The sequence below is a fragment of the Centropristis striata genome, chromosome 10 (genome assembly GCF_030273125.1).
Source record: "Centropristis striata isolate RG_2023a ecotype Rhode Island chromosome 10, C.striata_1.0, whole genome shotgun sequence".
Classification (NCBI taxonomy): Eukaryota; Metazoa; Chordata; class Actinopteri; order Perciformes; family Serranidae; genus Centropristis; species Centropristis striata.
The window spans coordinates 29,587,383-29,603,035 of NC_081526.1; the positions used below are offsets into that span (position 1 = coordinate 29,587,383).

Below are 15,653 nucleotides of genomic sequence, written 5' to 3' on the forward strand. Positions count from 1 at the left end.
GATACACAGAGTACAGTAGGATGTTGAGCCTTCTGGAGCAGCAGTATGAGTGTGAGAGCGAGGGCAGCAGCTTGTGCCCCTGAGAAATGACAAATCATTAGCTCTGGTCCAGGGGTAAATGGGAGCCACACTCTTTCAAGGCCCACATTTCCATTTCAATTTTCTGCTCAACAGAGTTGATGTATGTGGCGAATCACATGGCAAGACCGCTCTCCTCCTCGGCCGGCTCCAGCCTCCTGTTATTCACTGGCTAGAGTATCTCTGTGACCTTGTGTCTTGGAGTGTTTTATACACTGATAGCATCAAAACCCATTGTCACTGAGTCCAAGGCAACGAGACGAGTGAAGGGAGTCTCTGGGTAGAAGTGTGTTTAAAAAACTAAAATCGATGCTTCTATTAATCTTCTGATCATCTTCCGATTGATTGAAGCTATGAATGGAAAATAAAATACTGATATGATGACACACTGATCCAAATGTAAGTTGACCTGCTCAAAAAATGCCACACAGTAAACAACATGTATAAAGCTGTATCTCTGCATGTTTTCAGTGCTGTAAAATTCTAAAATACTTAATAAAATAGGAAAAAGCATGGAAGATGGATGCCAAATAATGTAGTTTGACTTTGAACACAGATGGATGCTGCCTGGCACATAGCGAGAGAGCGACATAATGAGCTGCAGTGGGACAGGCTGTGCAGACTCAGGCCTGAGGTCCCAGCAATCATATCAACATAAAACAGCATTTTGTGACAGTTGAAAACACGTTTTTTTTAACTTAAGTTCACAGGCAGTTATACTTTAAGAAACTGTGATTTTGAAACATTTTATAATCACAAGAAAAAGAGTGACAAAGAAAATGTTAAAGCAGCCACATGGCGTTTTTAACTGCTTATGAAACATTCTCAATTTTATACTGATGCCTCTATATGACCTAGATAAGCAAAGGAGAAGACTGACTATTTCTATATAGTTTCATTTTCCCAGGCAAAGTTTGACGCTGGGTGAAAATGAAAAAGCAGGAGAAGATTTCTCTTTCGAGAATCTTATTTTTGCCGTTATATTTTGTGGTTACGGATGATACTGTGGCAGCATCAGCAAAAAGAAAAACAAAAGAATTGAAAGAATAAAAGAAAGCTAAAAGACTGTGAGTGATAGAGAATGGGGAAGTCAACCTTGGTCTGTCATTCGACAGATGGAGCGAAATGCAGGATTTGAAAGAATTCAAAACCAATCCTGAATCGGTAGAATGAAGCATGAGTGTGTCAGCAGTGATGCAGATGCCGTACCGGTGAATTTACCATTCTGTCTCTGTTCTGACCCTCACCTATGGCCATGAGCTGTGGGTAGCGACTGAAGAATGAGATTGCAGATACAAGAGGTCAGGAACCAGTTCCTCCATAGGGTGTGTGGGCTCAGCCTTAGAGATAGGGTGAGGAGCTCTGACATCCAGACATCCACTTCTCCTTCATGTCAAAAGGAGCCAGCAGAGGTGGTTCGGGCATCTGGTAAATCTCCCAGAACACGTTAGAGGGATTATGTGTCTAATCTGGCCTGGGAACACCTCAGGGTCCCTCAGGAGGAGCTGGAAGACGTTGCTGGGGAGAGGGACCTCTGGAATAGTCTCCTTAGCCTGCTGCCCCTGCAATCCGGCCCTGGATAAGCGGCTAAAAATACATGGATGGAGGTATGTCATGTGCAGTGGTGGAAAAAGTATTCAGATCCCTTACTTCAGTAAAAATACTAATACCACACTGTGAAATGACTCGACTACAAGTAAAAGTCCTGCATTCAAAACTTACTGAGGTAAAAGTGCAAAAGTATCAGCATCAAAATGTACTGAAAGTATCAAAAGTAAAAGTACTCATTATGTAGAATTGACCCACTCAGACTGATACATATATTCCACATATATTATTGCAATACTTGTATTGATGATTTTATGTAAGCAGTGTTTTAATTTTGAAAAGATAGGGCACATTTAATTACTTAATATACTGTTACAAGATTTAATTTAATTTAAAAAAGTCTAATTACATTAAATTGATCATATATTGTATGATAAATCTTGACCTGTTACACAAGTACAAAAGTATCAGCATCAAAATGTACTTAAAGTATCAAAAGTAGAAATACTCGTTATGCAAAATGGACCCACTCATGTTTTTTTATTCATATTCCAAATATATTATTAGATTATTATTATTGATACATTTATGTAAAATGCCTTTTAATTTTCTCAAGGTAACACTAATTTAACTACTCAATTTACTGTTATGAGGTTTAATTAAAAATAAAAGTCACTTCAAATGTATCATGTTTTTCATGTTAAATCTCGACCTGAAAAGTAACTAAAGCTGTCAGCTAAATGTAGTAAAGTAAAAAATAAATATATTTCCCTCAAAATGTAGTGAAGTAGAAGTATAAAGTTACATAAAATGCAAATACTCAAGTAAAGTACAAGAACCTCAAAATTGTACTTAAGTACAATACTTGAGTAAATGTACTTAGTTACATTCCACCAATTGGTTATGTGTCTATTTTATTTATGAAATGCACTGCAAGAAGTGGTTTTACATCAATGTATGAATTCATTTTATTGACCAAATAGTATAATATCAAAAACAAGTTACATCTTTCTTTAACTTGCTTCCACAACAAATGTATCTCCAGCCAGATGAAGATTTTTACAAGGTGATGAACTCATGGAAACACTATTGCTTTTGTCCACAGGGGCCGCCAAAATCAACACAAAATGAAAGTACCTTTTCGTTGCTTTGAATGAATTCATGGAGTGAAGGAAAACTACAGTAGCATTTATGCTTTGTATAGCATGTGGACTGTCTTCACAGTGTGGTTGCAAAAATAAATTATTTTATTGATGGATGCTTCTCTAAAATTTTAATTAAAACATTTTTTTTTCTCTGTGAATATGACTGAAATGCTGTTCGTTTAAAGTCTTTATCCTTATGGCATTTATTCACTGCAAGAAACTGTTTCCATCATGGATTTCTTCTTTGGACTGAATCCAAAAATACTGAGAATTTAAAAAAGGGAAATCTACAGTGTGCTCACATAAATGTTGGCATTTAAGGTATTTAGTTGAAAAGAAAATGTGAAAAATAACTCTGCATTCTGGCCGGCTGTGGCCTTCATCTGGGAGCGTCAAATTAAAATGTCTTAATACTTGCGAAACTAATGAGAATGAAATAGATTTGAAAATGCCACTAAAGGTCTGTCTGGTAAGAAGAAGTTCATCTCTGCATGCCAGTGTCTCTTTTTGTTTGATCCTTTCTTCTTCGTCGCAGAATCAGCAGATCTACAACTTGGAACTGGCTCTATTCTACACGATCTGAACCAGCAGCACTTTAATCTTGTATCAGCTGAGTTTTCAAAATCAACTTACAAGGCGCCACCCCACGGTGTAAAGTAATTGACTCAACATCTGCATTCAGCTGGTAATTACTAAACCATCTTTCTGCCACCGTCTTTGTACGGATACATTGTAATTTACTTTGAGGTAATGCTAAGTGTGGCTGTGTGTGTGAGAGGAGTGTAGATAGGCTAAGTATAGAGAAGAAAGTGTCAAGAGGAGACGCAGATTGAGCTTATCTGTGAGCTCAGGCCTTCCTTTGTCACTGCAGCTCCTTTCTGATGAACACTCTTTGAACCTGACAGAATAATTAAAAAGGAAAGGAGAAGGAAAAGCTGACATTTGCATTTTGACCTTTTTGATTTGCGTGGCGAAAATTGCTCCCAGTTTCCTCCAGAACGCATTATAATATCAATCTGGCCTTCTATATGTGTGTGAGGAGCGTGTGTAAAACTATGCCTTTGAGTTTGTGTTGAAGAGTGCATGTGTAGATGTACATGATGGTCCTATATGTGCACAAGCAGTGTGTATTTATGAGTGTGTGGGAAAGAATAAAAGAATATATTTATGGCATATTACCCAGCCCATCTCTTCATTAAGGAGCTGTTTTCCAGTAAGCGGACTCTATTTGAATAGCTAAATTGTCCGAGCAGTGTGCAAACGAGGACTAATAGCCCAGTGCCCTTGTCACAGGAAGCACCGCCAAAGTCAAACTGTACCTCAGTGTGTGTGTGTTTGACAGCATGTTCGCGAACAGTATTTCTGTAAAGTCAACAGTTCCTGCTTTGTCTTTATAACGTCTACTTTGGTGTCATTTTTTGTAGTAAAAGTCAAAAGGACAGCTTTTGCAAGGGAGAGCTATCAACTGTTCATGACCCATGTTTTAAACCCTGTTTTAGCTCAGTGTTCTACTGTATTTTTATGTTCATGTTTTGCTCATAATGTTTGTTTTGTTGTTATGAATACTTTAACGATGCACCTTAAGCAGTGGCACTGCCAATTCCATTGTATAGTTGACTATATGATGACAATAATGGCAATTTAATTTGATTTGAGTAATCCTGGTTCCATGATGATGATGATGATGATAATGACCTTGAGTGAATTTTAATTCCCTTTTAGACTGCCATTTCAAGCCGTTTTAAATTTTCGCCTCTGTGACGTTTCACCTTTAATCTGAACGGGCCAGAGGTGTAATGGGGGACCGAGCGATCCCAGCTCTGTATCATCTTCAGAGGTAGTAGCAGAGGTGTTAAATTGGCGAGACTGTCTGAGGTGAGATCAATGTGAACCTGCAAAGACAGCAAGACAAGAATATGTAACGTACGTTATTTGTGCAACCTGCTTGTGCTGATAAGAAAGGAAGTGGTCTTCCACCATCATTGTTTTGAATTCACTGTCATTGCTTATTGAACACATGCTGCTGCTGCTCTGTTACACCACCGTCTCCTCCCACTTCATTCCACAATACCAATGTGAATACACAGAGTGGGGAACCAATATTATGCCATTGCAGAATCAGTATGAATGTCCTAAGGTGTCATCACTTTTCTTTAATTTTTTTTGGAGACATATATAATATGCTAACCTGACCTGTTCAACATATCCTCACACAACATTACCGGCCATTCACATCTCTCATTTCATTTGGACTTGATCGAGAGCTGAAAACTTTTTGATAAACACATTTTGGAAAAACTGTTGGAGTTTAAACTTCAGGACACCACACCTGGTTGATATCAAACTCCTGTGGAGAAGCTGAGAGGCTGAAATTGGCCCTCAGTCGCCCCCTGATCAAGGACCAGCTGCCACTGGGAGTCGCTCCTGAGATTGACGGTAGCTATGCAAGTAAGACAAATGTTAAAATATTTCATTTTTCCACTGTATTTATTATCCGTGTGTTGTTTTATCACAGTAGATGCTACATTTGTGCAGAAATGACTGTATTTATTGAGTTTAAAGGGTAAAAGTTTACACCATGATATTATGAAATGTTGTAAGAAAAAATGAGATTATAAAAATGAGGGCCCTTTCCTTGTCACTCGAAGATTTCTCTGTGAAAAATTATTTTATGGAAAAAATGTGCTAAATGACTGAGTGTAATGACTGTATGGATGACTGTAATGGCTTGAAAAGTCTCCAATTTTGGTTTAAGGGCAAAAAAACGTAGAAATTTGCATTGCAACGAGAAAAGTTACTAAAACAAAATGGCTAGCGACCCATTTTTCATAAAATGACAAAATATGTCAGTTGTTTCCATGGAGACAATGGAACTATTAGGAACTGACGTCAGGACCAGGGCACGTTTCTGTGTCAGATCAAACCCTGAACTCTTTTGTTTTCACTGTTAAAGCTGATGTAGAAACATCTAGTTCTTTTAGTTTCAAACTTTATCTCAATAAGTTGAACTATTTTCAGTTTTTCCTCAAAATACACCAACAGGTCAGTGTTGTTAAGAACCTGTAGAGAGAAAGTGAAAGATGTCTGATTTGAACTGTTGTGTTCAGTCATCAGCAGCTCATACTGTTATTTTTTTTCCAATCTATAACAATGAAATGCACTTTGCTGCTTCGTGTGCTGTTTTATTCTCTGTGGAGCGATGTGTGTAACACCTGTATGTGACTGCAGCTGCGCGTCCTGCTCCATCCACCTCCTGCTTTCTCAGTTATAAATTATAGGCCAGCAGTTTGGTCTGCACAGAGGTATCTGTGGTTATTTTGAGAAGTCCTGTTTGGCACGGTTTTAACATGCAGCTGTGGTTCACTGTGCGTAATGACGCATGTAGTGTGATGCATATTAAATACATTTGCGCAGCTTCTTTCATAACCACTGAGGGTTTTTTCCCCTGACAATAGTTTATTGAAGAAGGAATAGGCCTACGTTTGTCCAGTCGGACACAACAGTCAGTTAATTGACCCGCTGGCTGATTGATCACATTTATTCTTGAGCTCCGTGTCTGCTAACTGCGTTCTCCATCGTGATCGTTTATGTAGCGTCCTTCCTATTTTCTCATTTCCATCCTGCACCGTTGTTGTCGACTTTGCATTTTCCTTTAAATCATGATCTGGGGCTCTGAGGGCTGAAAATCTGAATCCAGATGCACAGAAAAGTGGAAAGAAACGAGCGTAAAAGCGCGTATAGCGAGCTGTCCGCGTTGATCAATTATTAATCGTTGTTTGTGTCTTTATGAACCCCAGAGTGTTCAGAAATGTTATTATCATTATTAGCCTATTATTATTATTATTATTATTATTATTATTATTATTATTATTATTATTATTTTATTATATTAGGCTATGAATGCCATATTATTACTTTTGTTTATTATGTTTTCTCTGTTTAGCAATTTCTACCATATTAAACGAAGAATATAGTAAAAGACAGGATTAATTTTTAAGTCTTGTTTAATATTTCAACACAAAGTCCTTGATTTTCAATCAAAAATCTGAGTCAGACGCTCCATAAAGACATTTTGATATAAATGTACTAGTCAAAATCTTTATTTATAAAAAAGTTTTTATTCCAAGGTCTACGCATCAGCAGAGAAGTTTTTCCAAGTAACCAAGTCGATTCCAAGTTTTTCCAAGTAACCAACTGTTATCATTAAATCGAACATGAATGCTGCAAAAATGATCATCATGCCCTCATCTGCCCAGAAAAACTGTCAGAACTGCAAAGTATTACGGATACAATAGTAGCTCCTTGTGGGTTGGTGGCTGAATTGACATTTTTTTTAAATTCAACTTAAAGTCTGTTACTTATTTAATCTAAAATATGCATTTATCATGAGAAATCCTGATCATTTGAAGTCAGATTTTCAGTTGTCCTGCTCCCTGAAGTCATCTGGATCCTGGATGGTGAAGGCAACAATCTCCCAATCTACATCTCTTGGGAAGAATGATATTTTATGTGGCGAGCTGTAAAGCGTTACATGAAATTCATTGAAAAATGAGACCTTGAGGAACCTAGAGAAATGTAGGCATGGTAAAGTGTGTTTTGTCTCAAACATGGTTTCAAACACATGTTGTTCAGTAAAACAGCATGCCAAGCTTTATTTATTTCAGAACGTTGTCTTGGTAATAAACTGTAAATATATATTTCCCACTTACATCCTTGATTTGTACTTTCTTGCCAGGTAATGGTAGACATACTTCATACTCTTCAAGCCATATGACAGGTTTTTGGAGGCACAAAGTGTTGGAAAGGATTTTGGAAGCAGGATTTCTTTCACAGAGCACTGAAACAGCACAATGAGCCAGACAGGGAATTGTCAGGCCCAGGATATAGGAAAGTCTGAGGAGAAAACACATTTGTTATGAACCCAGGAGTGAAAGCCTAAGAAACCTTTTTTCTTGAGAAAAGTAGTTGGGGGGGAAATAGTTGGATAATCTCAGGAGTTTCTGACGAATCATCTTGGGTTGAACTGAAAGACATAAATCTGAAAAACATGAGAGAAAAGCAGCGCACAAGGAAAAAGGGGAAAAAAATGTAACAGGAGTGTGAATAATTAAATCAGTCCTCAGTGATCAGTTCCTTCAGTAGATGTTAGGGAGATATAATCTTGAGGAATAAAACTTACTGACCTATTTGAAATGTTTTCTGCACTTTTCTCTGAATTCAAAGACATGCAAAATAAATGGGTTTTCAGGATGCATCTTATTAGTTATAATAAGGTTTTGAGTTTGTGGAACAGGCGCTGCTGCTGCTGATATTTGTCTCTACCACTCAGCTAACTTTTCTTTCATAAGGTGAAGACACGAGAATGCTCAACAGTGCAGCTATAACAATTAGAAACAGCTCATTAATCCCCACGATGACAGCACACAACTGCATCTGGGCTATTTGTGGCTCTGCAGCACGGTCCCATTCTGTCCAGGCCTCAGTTGTTTAGAAATGGTGTTTTTGCAGTTGTCAGGGAGTCTGAGCATTTAACGAGAGGAGCAGAGATGCAGTCTAAAGGCATGTCCAGAAACTACAGATCAAGTACCGACAACATGTGCAACAACATACTGACTGGCAAGCTTCAACAAGAACTACTTGCATTGTATTCAACGTTTGAAGAACATATATTAAATAAAAAATATTGAATATAAATGCGCTAAAGGATGATAAATGTTTGGTGACTGTCACATAAAGTATCACTGTATATCACTTGTGCTTAGATTACATTTTTCATATTAAATATTATGCTAGGAATGCCATTTATAAACATGACTGAAAATATGATTTGAGTGGGAAAAGGCATAGGACTGTAGGAGTGTAGTACAGTGTCACCTAGTGGTTAAACATGCAACATGTTCATTCAATTTTCTGGTTAATATCCACAGAGATTTACTTTGAAAAATCATTATTTTCTTTCATTTATCTCAGTTGATTTCATCTAAAAAATAAAAAAGAGAGAGAGAAAATAACACAAACATGTTTAAAGGAATCATTTGAATACAGAATAAATGTATTTCCCAACATGCCTAACTAGTCATTGAAATGCTCTTGGCACATTCATAAACCTTATTATTTTAGTGTGGTGTAGGTAAAGAATCACATTATAGATCATGTTTCATGTTTTATTTACATCCAGGATTCTATATATATACAGTTACCCTGATGTAAAAAAAAAAAAAAAAAAAAAAGGAAAAAGGAAAATCAGACACTTGTTTTCATTTATATTGGTTTTATTGAGCTGTGAGTCTGTAAACATGTCAGTGCTGATCAGTGAGCAGCTCAGCAAGATGTCACACTGAACCACGTTACAGTTCATCTTTCATCAGTTTTTTGGCTTTCTTCATGTTTTCAGCCACTGTTGAAAAACACAGGACATATTAGAATTAAGAGCAGAAATACATTTGTGTTTTTTCTTGCTGACATAAGGCTCACTGAAAACATGCCCCGGGAAATTTAAAGGTGCAGTACGCAAATCCAGATAAAAGTTTTGAGTCTTATTTCCACATTGTCAAATACTGACGTGTCAGTATGAGATGATGTGGGAATGAGACTCAAATCAACTACCTAAATAAATAAATATGTAAATGATTTTTATTGATAGGATTTCTCTGACCTCTAGGAATCTCTAGGATTCACTGACCAGAAGCCTACAATCTTATTCCAAAAAAGTTGGGATGCTGTGTAACCAATAAATAAACAGAATGCATTCAATTTTACATTTACATAAACAAAAATGGATCAGTTTGAACAGTAAAAGTATTATCTTTGTAGTTTTCAATTGAGTGTATGGCAAAAAGGATGAGAAAATGATCATGTTGTGTTTAATTTACATTTTAGACAACACCCCAACTATTCTGATATTGTGGTTGTAAAAATAAAAAACAAAATGATATTTTTTAAAGAATTTTTGTTAAGTCTAGTTAGTTCAATTACAGCCAAACTAACACACAATCCTTTGAGATGAATGAAAATAATATCATCTTGTTTCTAGACAGTTTTAACTGAACAAGATGTAAAGCTCTATCAAAGGAATGTCACAGGATGAACTTATGTTGAACTTATGATGAACTTGCACAACCAAAGACTAAAACTTAAAAATGAGATGTTTTTGTCTGGAAACTTCAGAGCTTGGAAAAAGTGTCAAACCACCCTGGAGGAACAGACTTGTCCCCAGTTCCTTATGTCAACAAATGAGGTACAATTGGCAATTAGGACAGAGCAGGAGACACTGAGCAGAAACAGCTTGCATAGTCAGCACTAGATGATCCACTTCATCGTCAAAACAAGTCAGACTAGATTTAAATCTAAATAGAACATCATCTTACTTAGTAATATACTTTTATGCTGTTTGTTTTCACCTCAGGGTGCTCATCATTCAGTGTTGGATGTACATATACACTGTATGTTGTATTGTTCTATATTATCTCCTTTTCCTTGGCCTTATATAACTTAAACTTCATTCTGCAAATTGCACACATGGGTGGGTTGTAAGTGACACTGCCACTGGAAAACTTCCTCCTCCTCAACTGTCCTCCTGCTGAAACCTGAAGTCCCTCTGTAACATCCAGCCGCCCCCCTTTCTCTCTGTCAGACCCATCTCACAATAAAAGTTTGTCATCATGTCAAGATAGTGTGGGGGGGAAGATAAGGTTTTAAAACAGTGCGGGGCTGCAGACAGGTGAGGTGTGTGGATGGTCACTCACGTTCTTTGATGTCCTCAGGCTCGTAGGTGTAGTGGTAATTGCTGTACTTTCCCATGATGTCTGTGCGTACAGTCTTAGATGGATCTGCAGAAGGACAGACAGCGTGAGGATCAACATCACACGTTATCTGTTACTAGTCATTAAGACAACTAGCAGTGACAATATGAAATGTCAAGAGAAACAAAGAGATGACAGGTGTCGGTTTAATTTCAAAAAGAGAATCTCCAGTCTTACTTTCTTCAACACATCCCACACTGATTGTTATTAACCGTTCATTACTGCTCAGTCTGTCTCAGCACTGCCATATGCAGAGGTGTCAGAAGTATTCAGATCATTTGCTTAAGTAAGAGTGCTAATACCACACTGAGAAATGACTCCACTACAAGTAAAAGTCCTGCATTCGAAACTTTCTGAAGTAAAAGTCCAAAAGTATCAACATCAAAATGTACTTAAAGTATCAAAAGTACTCATTATGCAGAATGGACCAACTCAGCATGTTTTATATATTCTAAATTGGTGATGCATTTATATAAGTAGTGTGCATTTTCTACTTAGTACTTAAAATCTAGTTATAAGGTTTAATAAAAATTAACCAAAAATTAATCGCTTTAAATTGATCATGTTTTTTATGTTAAATCTTGACATGAAAAGTAACTAAAGCTGTCAGCTAAATGTAGTGGAGTAAAAGTATAAAGTTACATAAAATGGAAATACTCAAGTTAAGTACATGTAGCTTAACATTGTACTTAAGTACAGTACTTGAGTTAATGTACTTAGTTACTTTCCACCACTGCATATATGCCAGAAGTTGTACTCTAATCAATTATTGTGATAAAAAGGCATAAAATCTAGTGCAAGACTTTTTAATGGCTCAAAAGGATTCAAAAATCAGCCCAGAATATGTCTAAAAAAATGATGTATACTATATACTATACTGTATACTATACTATATTACATGGCCACCCATAGTTGGAATAAAACATTTTTTTTTACCTCTTTCCATGAAATGATTGTGACAATGTGATTTATTCTTGACAGATAATGTGTATATCTAATCAAAACTTTATCAATCAAATTCTTCCGAACATATCACCATTGAAACGAATCCTCAATTAACAGAGGATTGTGTCTCAAAACAAAATTATTCCAACTTTATGGGTGACCGTGTATTTGGGTTTGAGTTGTCTTGAGCTCATAAGATTATTAGCAGAATTATGCCAAAAGTCAGGGGATTGTAAGAAAGTTTTGCTATTTGACCAGGTCCGATCAAATCTCAAAGGATAATCAAAGAAAGCATTATATAATTCCAACAGACTGACCTAGTAGACTAAAACATGTAATAAATAAATTCTAAACTCTGATTAAAAAAAAGTGTAAGTATTTACCAACAAAGAGGATCCTGGGAACATAGTAGCCGTCAGGAGCCTGATTCTTGTCAGTAGTCTCTTCCTGTAAAAACATAATGAGTCAATTTCTATAAAGAAAGTGTTCATAAAGTACTGAGCTTTATTTATGTCTAATATTGTTACATTACCCACAGTTCACCTGACTACTTTACACTGTAAATCGATTTGCAGAGAGCTAAAAATGCAAACACTGTGCTAAAACGTAAAGAAGGGACTGAAATAGTGGTTGAAAGATGTCTCCTTGTGTACTACAGGAAGTCCACACCCAGTACTATGAGGGGCCATATGGGCCATAATTCATTCTTCCCTCACATATTCACAATTTTACCTCTCACATTAACAATTTGACCTCTCACATTCACAATTTTACCTCTCACATTTACAATTTGACCTCTCACATTAACAATTTTACCTCTCACATTTACAATTTTACCTCTCACATTCACAATTTTACCTCTCACATTCACAATTTTACCTCTCACATTCACAATTTTACCTCTCACATTAACAATTTTACCTCTGACATTCACAATTTTACCTCTCACATTCACAAATTTACCTCTCACATTCACAATTTTACCTCTCACATTTACAAATTTACCTCTCACATTCACAATTTTACTTCTCACATTCACAATTTTACCTCTCACATTTACAATTTTACCTCTCACATTCACAATTTTACCTCTCACATTCACAATTTTACCTCTCACATTCACAATTTTACCTCACATTTACAATTTTACCTCTCACATTCACAATTTTACCTCACATTTACAATTTTACCTCTCACATTCACAATTTTACCTCACATTTACAATTTTACCTCTCACATTCACAATTTTACCTCTCACATTCACAATTTTACCTCTCACATTAACAATTTTACCTCTCACATTCACAATTTTACCTCTCACATTCACAATTTTACCTCTCACATTTACAATTTTACCTCTCACATTAACAATTTTACCTCTGTATATGAGAGGTAAATGTTAATGTGAGAGGTATTTTTGTCTATGTGAAACAGAGAAGAATGGATTATGGCCCATACGGCCCCTCATACAGCATGGCCAACTCATATAATCACTTGACCCTTTTCTATATGAGTAACAGCACTCACCAACAGGTTGAGCATGATGAAATCCTCTTTGGCCATTTTCTGGATGGGCTTTGAAGCAACAAATGCCTTCTTCAGTGCTGTTGAAATAAGTCTGTTTAGCTTAGATTTGACATTGAAAAAAATACCCACCATTATAGTCATACTTTATATGTTCCCCAAAAAATAATGCAATGCAAACACCTATAAAAATTCAAAAAGGAGCAAATGCATAAGCAGGAATTGTGAATGTGATGAGTCATTTTCAGTTATTACAGATTGTGCTCATACATTTTTTTTTTATCATTATACAGAATTGATCATTTCAGAACCATGAATATCACATAATTGGATTAAACGTACTGATGCATTTTGGTGTTCATCACTTCAGAGTTGCAGCTTGTTAATTCAGGGGTTTATATATTGCTGGGTATTAATAATATGAATCTGCAAAATAACTTAAGTTAGTGTAGCTCAAAATAGAAAACACTCAAAGTATGAGACAACACCTGAGAAAATGTACTTAATTACATCCACTACTGTAATCAATGAACAAGTTTTGCAGGTTGGAGCCATGTCTATTTTTTTGTTTTGCGATTAATGATGAGCATTGGTATTGTTATATTTGAATAATTATAAGAAGGCATGTAGCCAATGTATCACAGGCATGAGAGAGCAAAGTTTATGTTCCCACAGTAGCAAGATGTCACTAAAAGCTGCATCTTATCTAGTTTAGGCTTTGTAGCTCATAGATACGCACCCGTAGGACAACACACACATTTTTGATTTTTGATTTTAATTTTATTTAAAAATAAACTGTTTTTGTATTAAGAAACACCATGCAGTGGAGACTTCCATTGAACTTCCTAAAAACCATCTGTGTGATGAGTCAGTGTCTAATCTTTTTTTAAATGACCTGCCTCCTAATACCTGTTTAGCAGGTATTAAGGAATGCATCCATTATGTTCCCCATGAAACCAAGCCCAGGTCAGGGTGAGGATAATGTAGGATATGCAAGATATATCTCTTCCATTCAGTACTTTTCAGCTGTAATACACCAGAGGGACTGAAGTACCTTGACAGTGCGGGCAGTCTTCTTGGTGATGGATGACCATCAGAGGCTTGTGTCTGTGAGAGCAAAACCACAGAGAAACAACTCAACACATTCCTCAGCACAATAAGCACAATGATGGATGTGAATGCATTATGTATTATACAACATAATGACGAATTAAAGGGCACTTATGCCTTTATTTATGTTATATTCTGTTAGTAATAGCTTAGACATAGCTCTGAATTATAAAATATTTTAACCAGAGTTAACTCTGCTCACTGACTGCATTTAAATAGCGATATTGTATTCACAAATCCATAAGACAATAATCACATATTGGACCAGCCCAAGGCACACCTATGTGCCTCATAACTATGTAGTTTAACCAGCACGTTGATATGCCACACCTGTCAGTTGTCTGGGTTAGCCTTTTGTTTGCATAGAAATATTTTATATCTCCCATCTATAGTAAACTTTGCACAATGGTAGTGAAAACTTAAGCTCTATATCTATATTGTTCAGTGTTTTGAAGAAGAATCTCTAAAATAAAATGCACACATTGCACTTTTCACATTCAAATTCTTTTCTCACATGCAAAAGTTACATCTAAATATCTCCATACATATTAATGGCTGTTATAAAGGTGTGGACTCTTACTTTTTGACCATCTCCGACAGGCCTTCTTCATAAGTTTTGACCCAAGTAATACTCTCTCCCCATCCTGCGGGAAAAAACACCACTGAAGTTATCAGCACTAATCCACTGTCCTACGGTTCTATTATATTAACTGAATCATTGACAAGCATAACTCAAATACATGACCTTATTTGTGTAGGTTTACATTCTGTAAGCTACAGCTGCACATGGTTGAAAAACAGAATCACCCACCCCTTGCAAAGGACTGCTGCTTCCCTGCTGCTTTCTTCTTTTTCTGTTCTGCAGCATTGGCACAGATGCCAAGGAACAAAGCGAACAAGACCCAGCGAAGCATCACTTCCTGTCCTTTGAGAGACGATAATTGGATATTCGATGAGAGTGAAAATCATTGAGATGCTAATTTGAAAGACAATTTTTGATCCACTGCAATCACAGAGTTTTCAAAAAGCAGACCTCGGCAACTCACCCAACAAGCTTGACAAGGCTGATATTTACAGTAAACGGCTGTCTGTACAGTTCAGTAGAGACAGTTAAGAAATAATTCCTAAACATTGCCTTTATATAAAATCTGTACTAATTGTATAAAAAAAAATCTGCTATCACAAAATATTTTTTGCAACATGTAATGCTGTACAAAATCACTATACCATTGCTAAAATTTAACATCAGTGTCCAAAAGTATGGATAAAACAATAACTGATTATACAACATTGTTCAGTAGCACACTCTATGGGAGACATCTAGCTATAAAAACACTATTTTAATTTGGAAAGAAAAGATCATTCAAGTGGCATTAAGTAGTTGTCTTACCTTCACGGCACGAAGCAACAAACATCTGAAGGCCAAACCCTTCTTTCATCTCTTTTGTTAGGTGTGTTTCTTTTAACTGAACTCCCCAAACAGGTATATCAAAGTTGTGTG

At 36.3% G+C, this 15,653-nt stretch overlaps 1 protein-coding gene across 1 annotated transcript; it reads right to left on the bottom strand.

The window, feature by feature from the left end:
- Nucleotides 1–9,070: 9,070 nt before the first annotated feature.
- On the bottom strand, nucleotides 9,071–15,646 carry agr1 (anterior gradient 1). The gene is made up of 8 exons (XM_059343672.1): nucleotides 15,543–15,646; nucleotides 14,964–15,077; nucleotides 14,733–14,796; nucleotides 14,097–14,149; nucleotides 13,046–13,122; nucleotides 11,902–11,965; nucleotides 10,517–10,600; nucleotides 9,071–9,168 (listed from the first exon to the last, which is right to left on the bottom strand). Exons 1-8 carry the CDS (start codon nucleotides 15,589–15,591, stop codon nucleotides 9,119–9,121), a joined length of 555 nt encoding a protein of 184 aa, XP_059199655.1. The 5' UTR covers nucleotides 15,592–15,646; the 3' UTR covers nucleotides 9,071–9,118.
- Nucleotides 15,647–15,653: the final 7 nt, after the last annotated feature.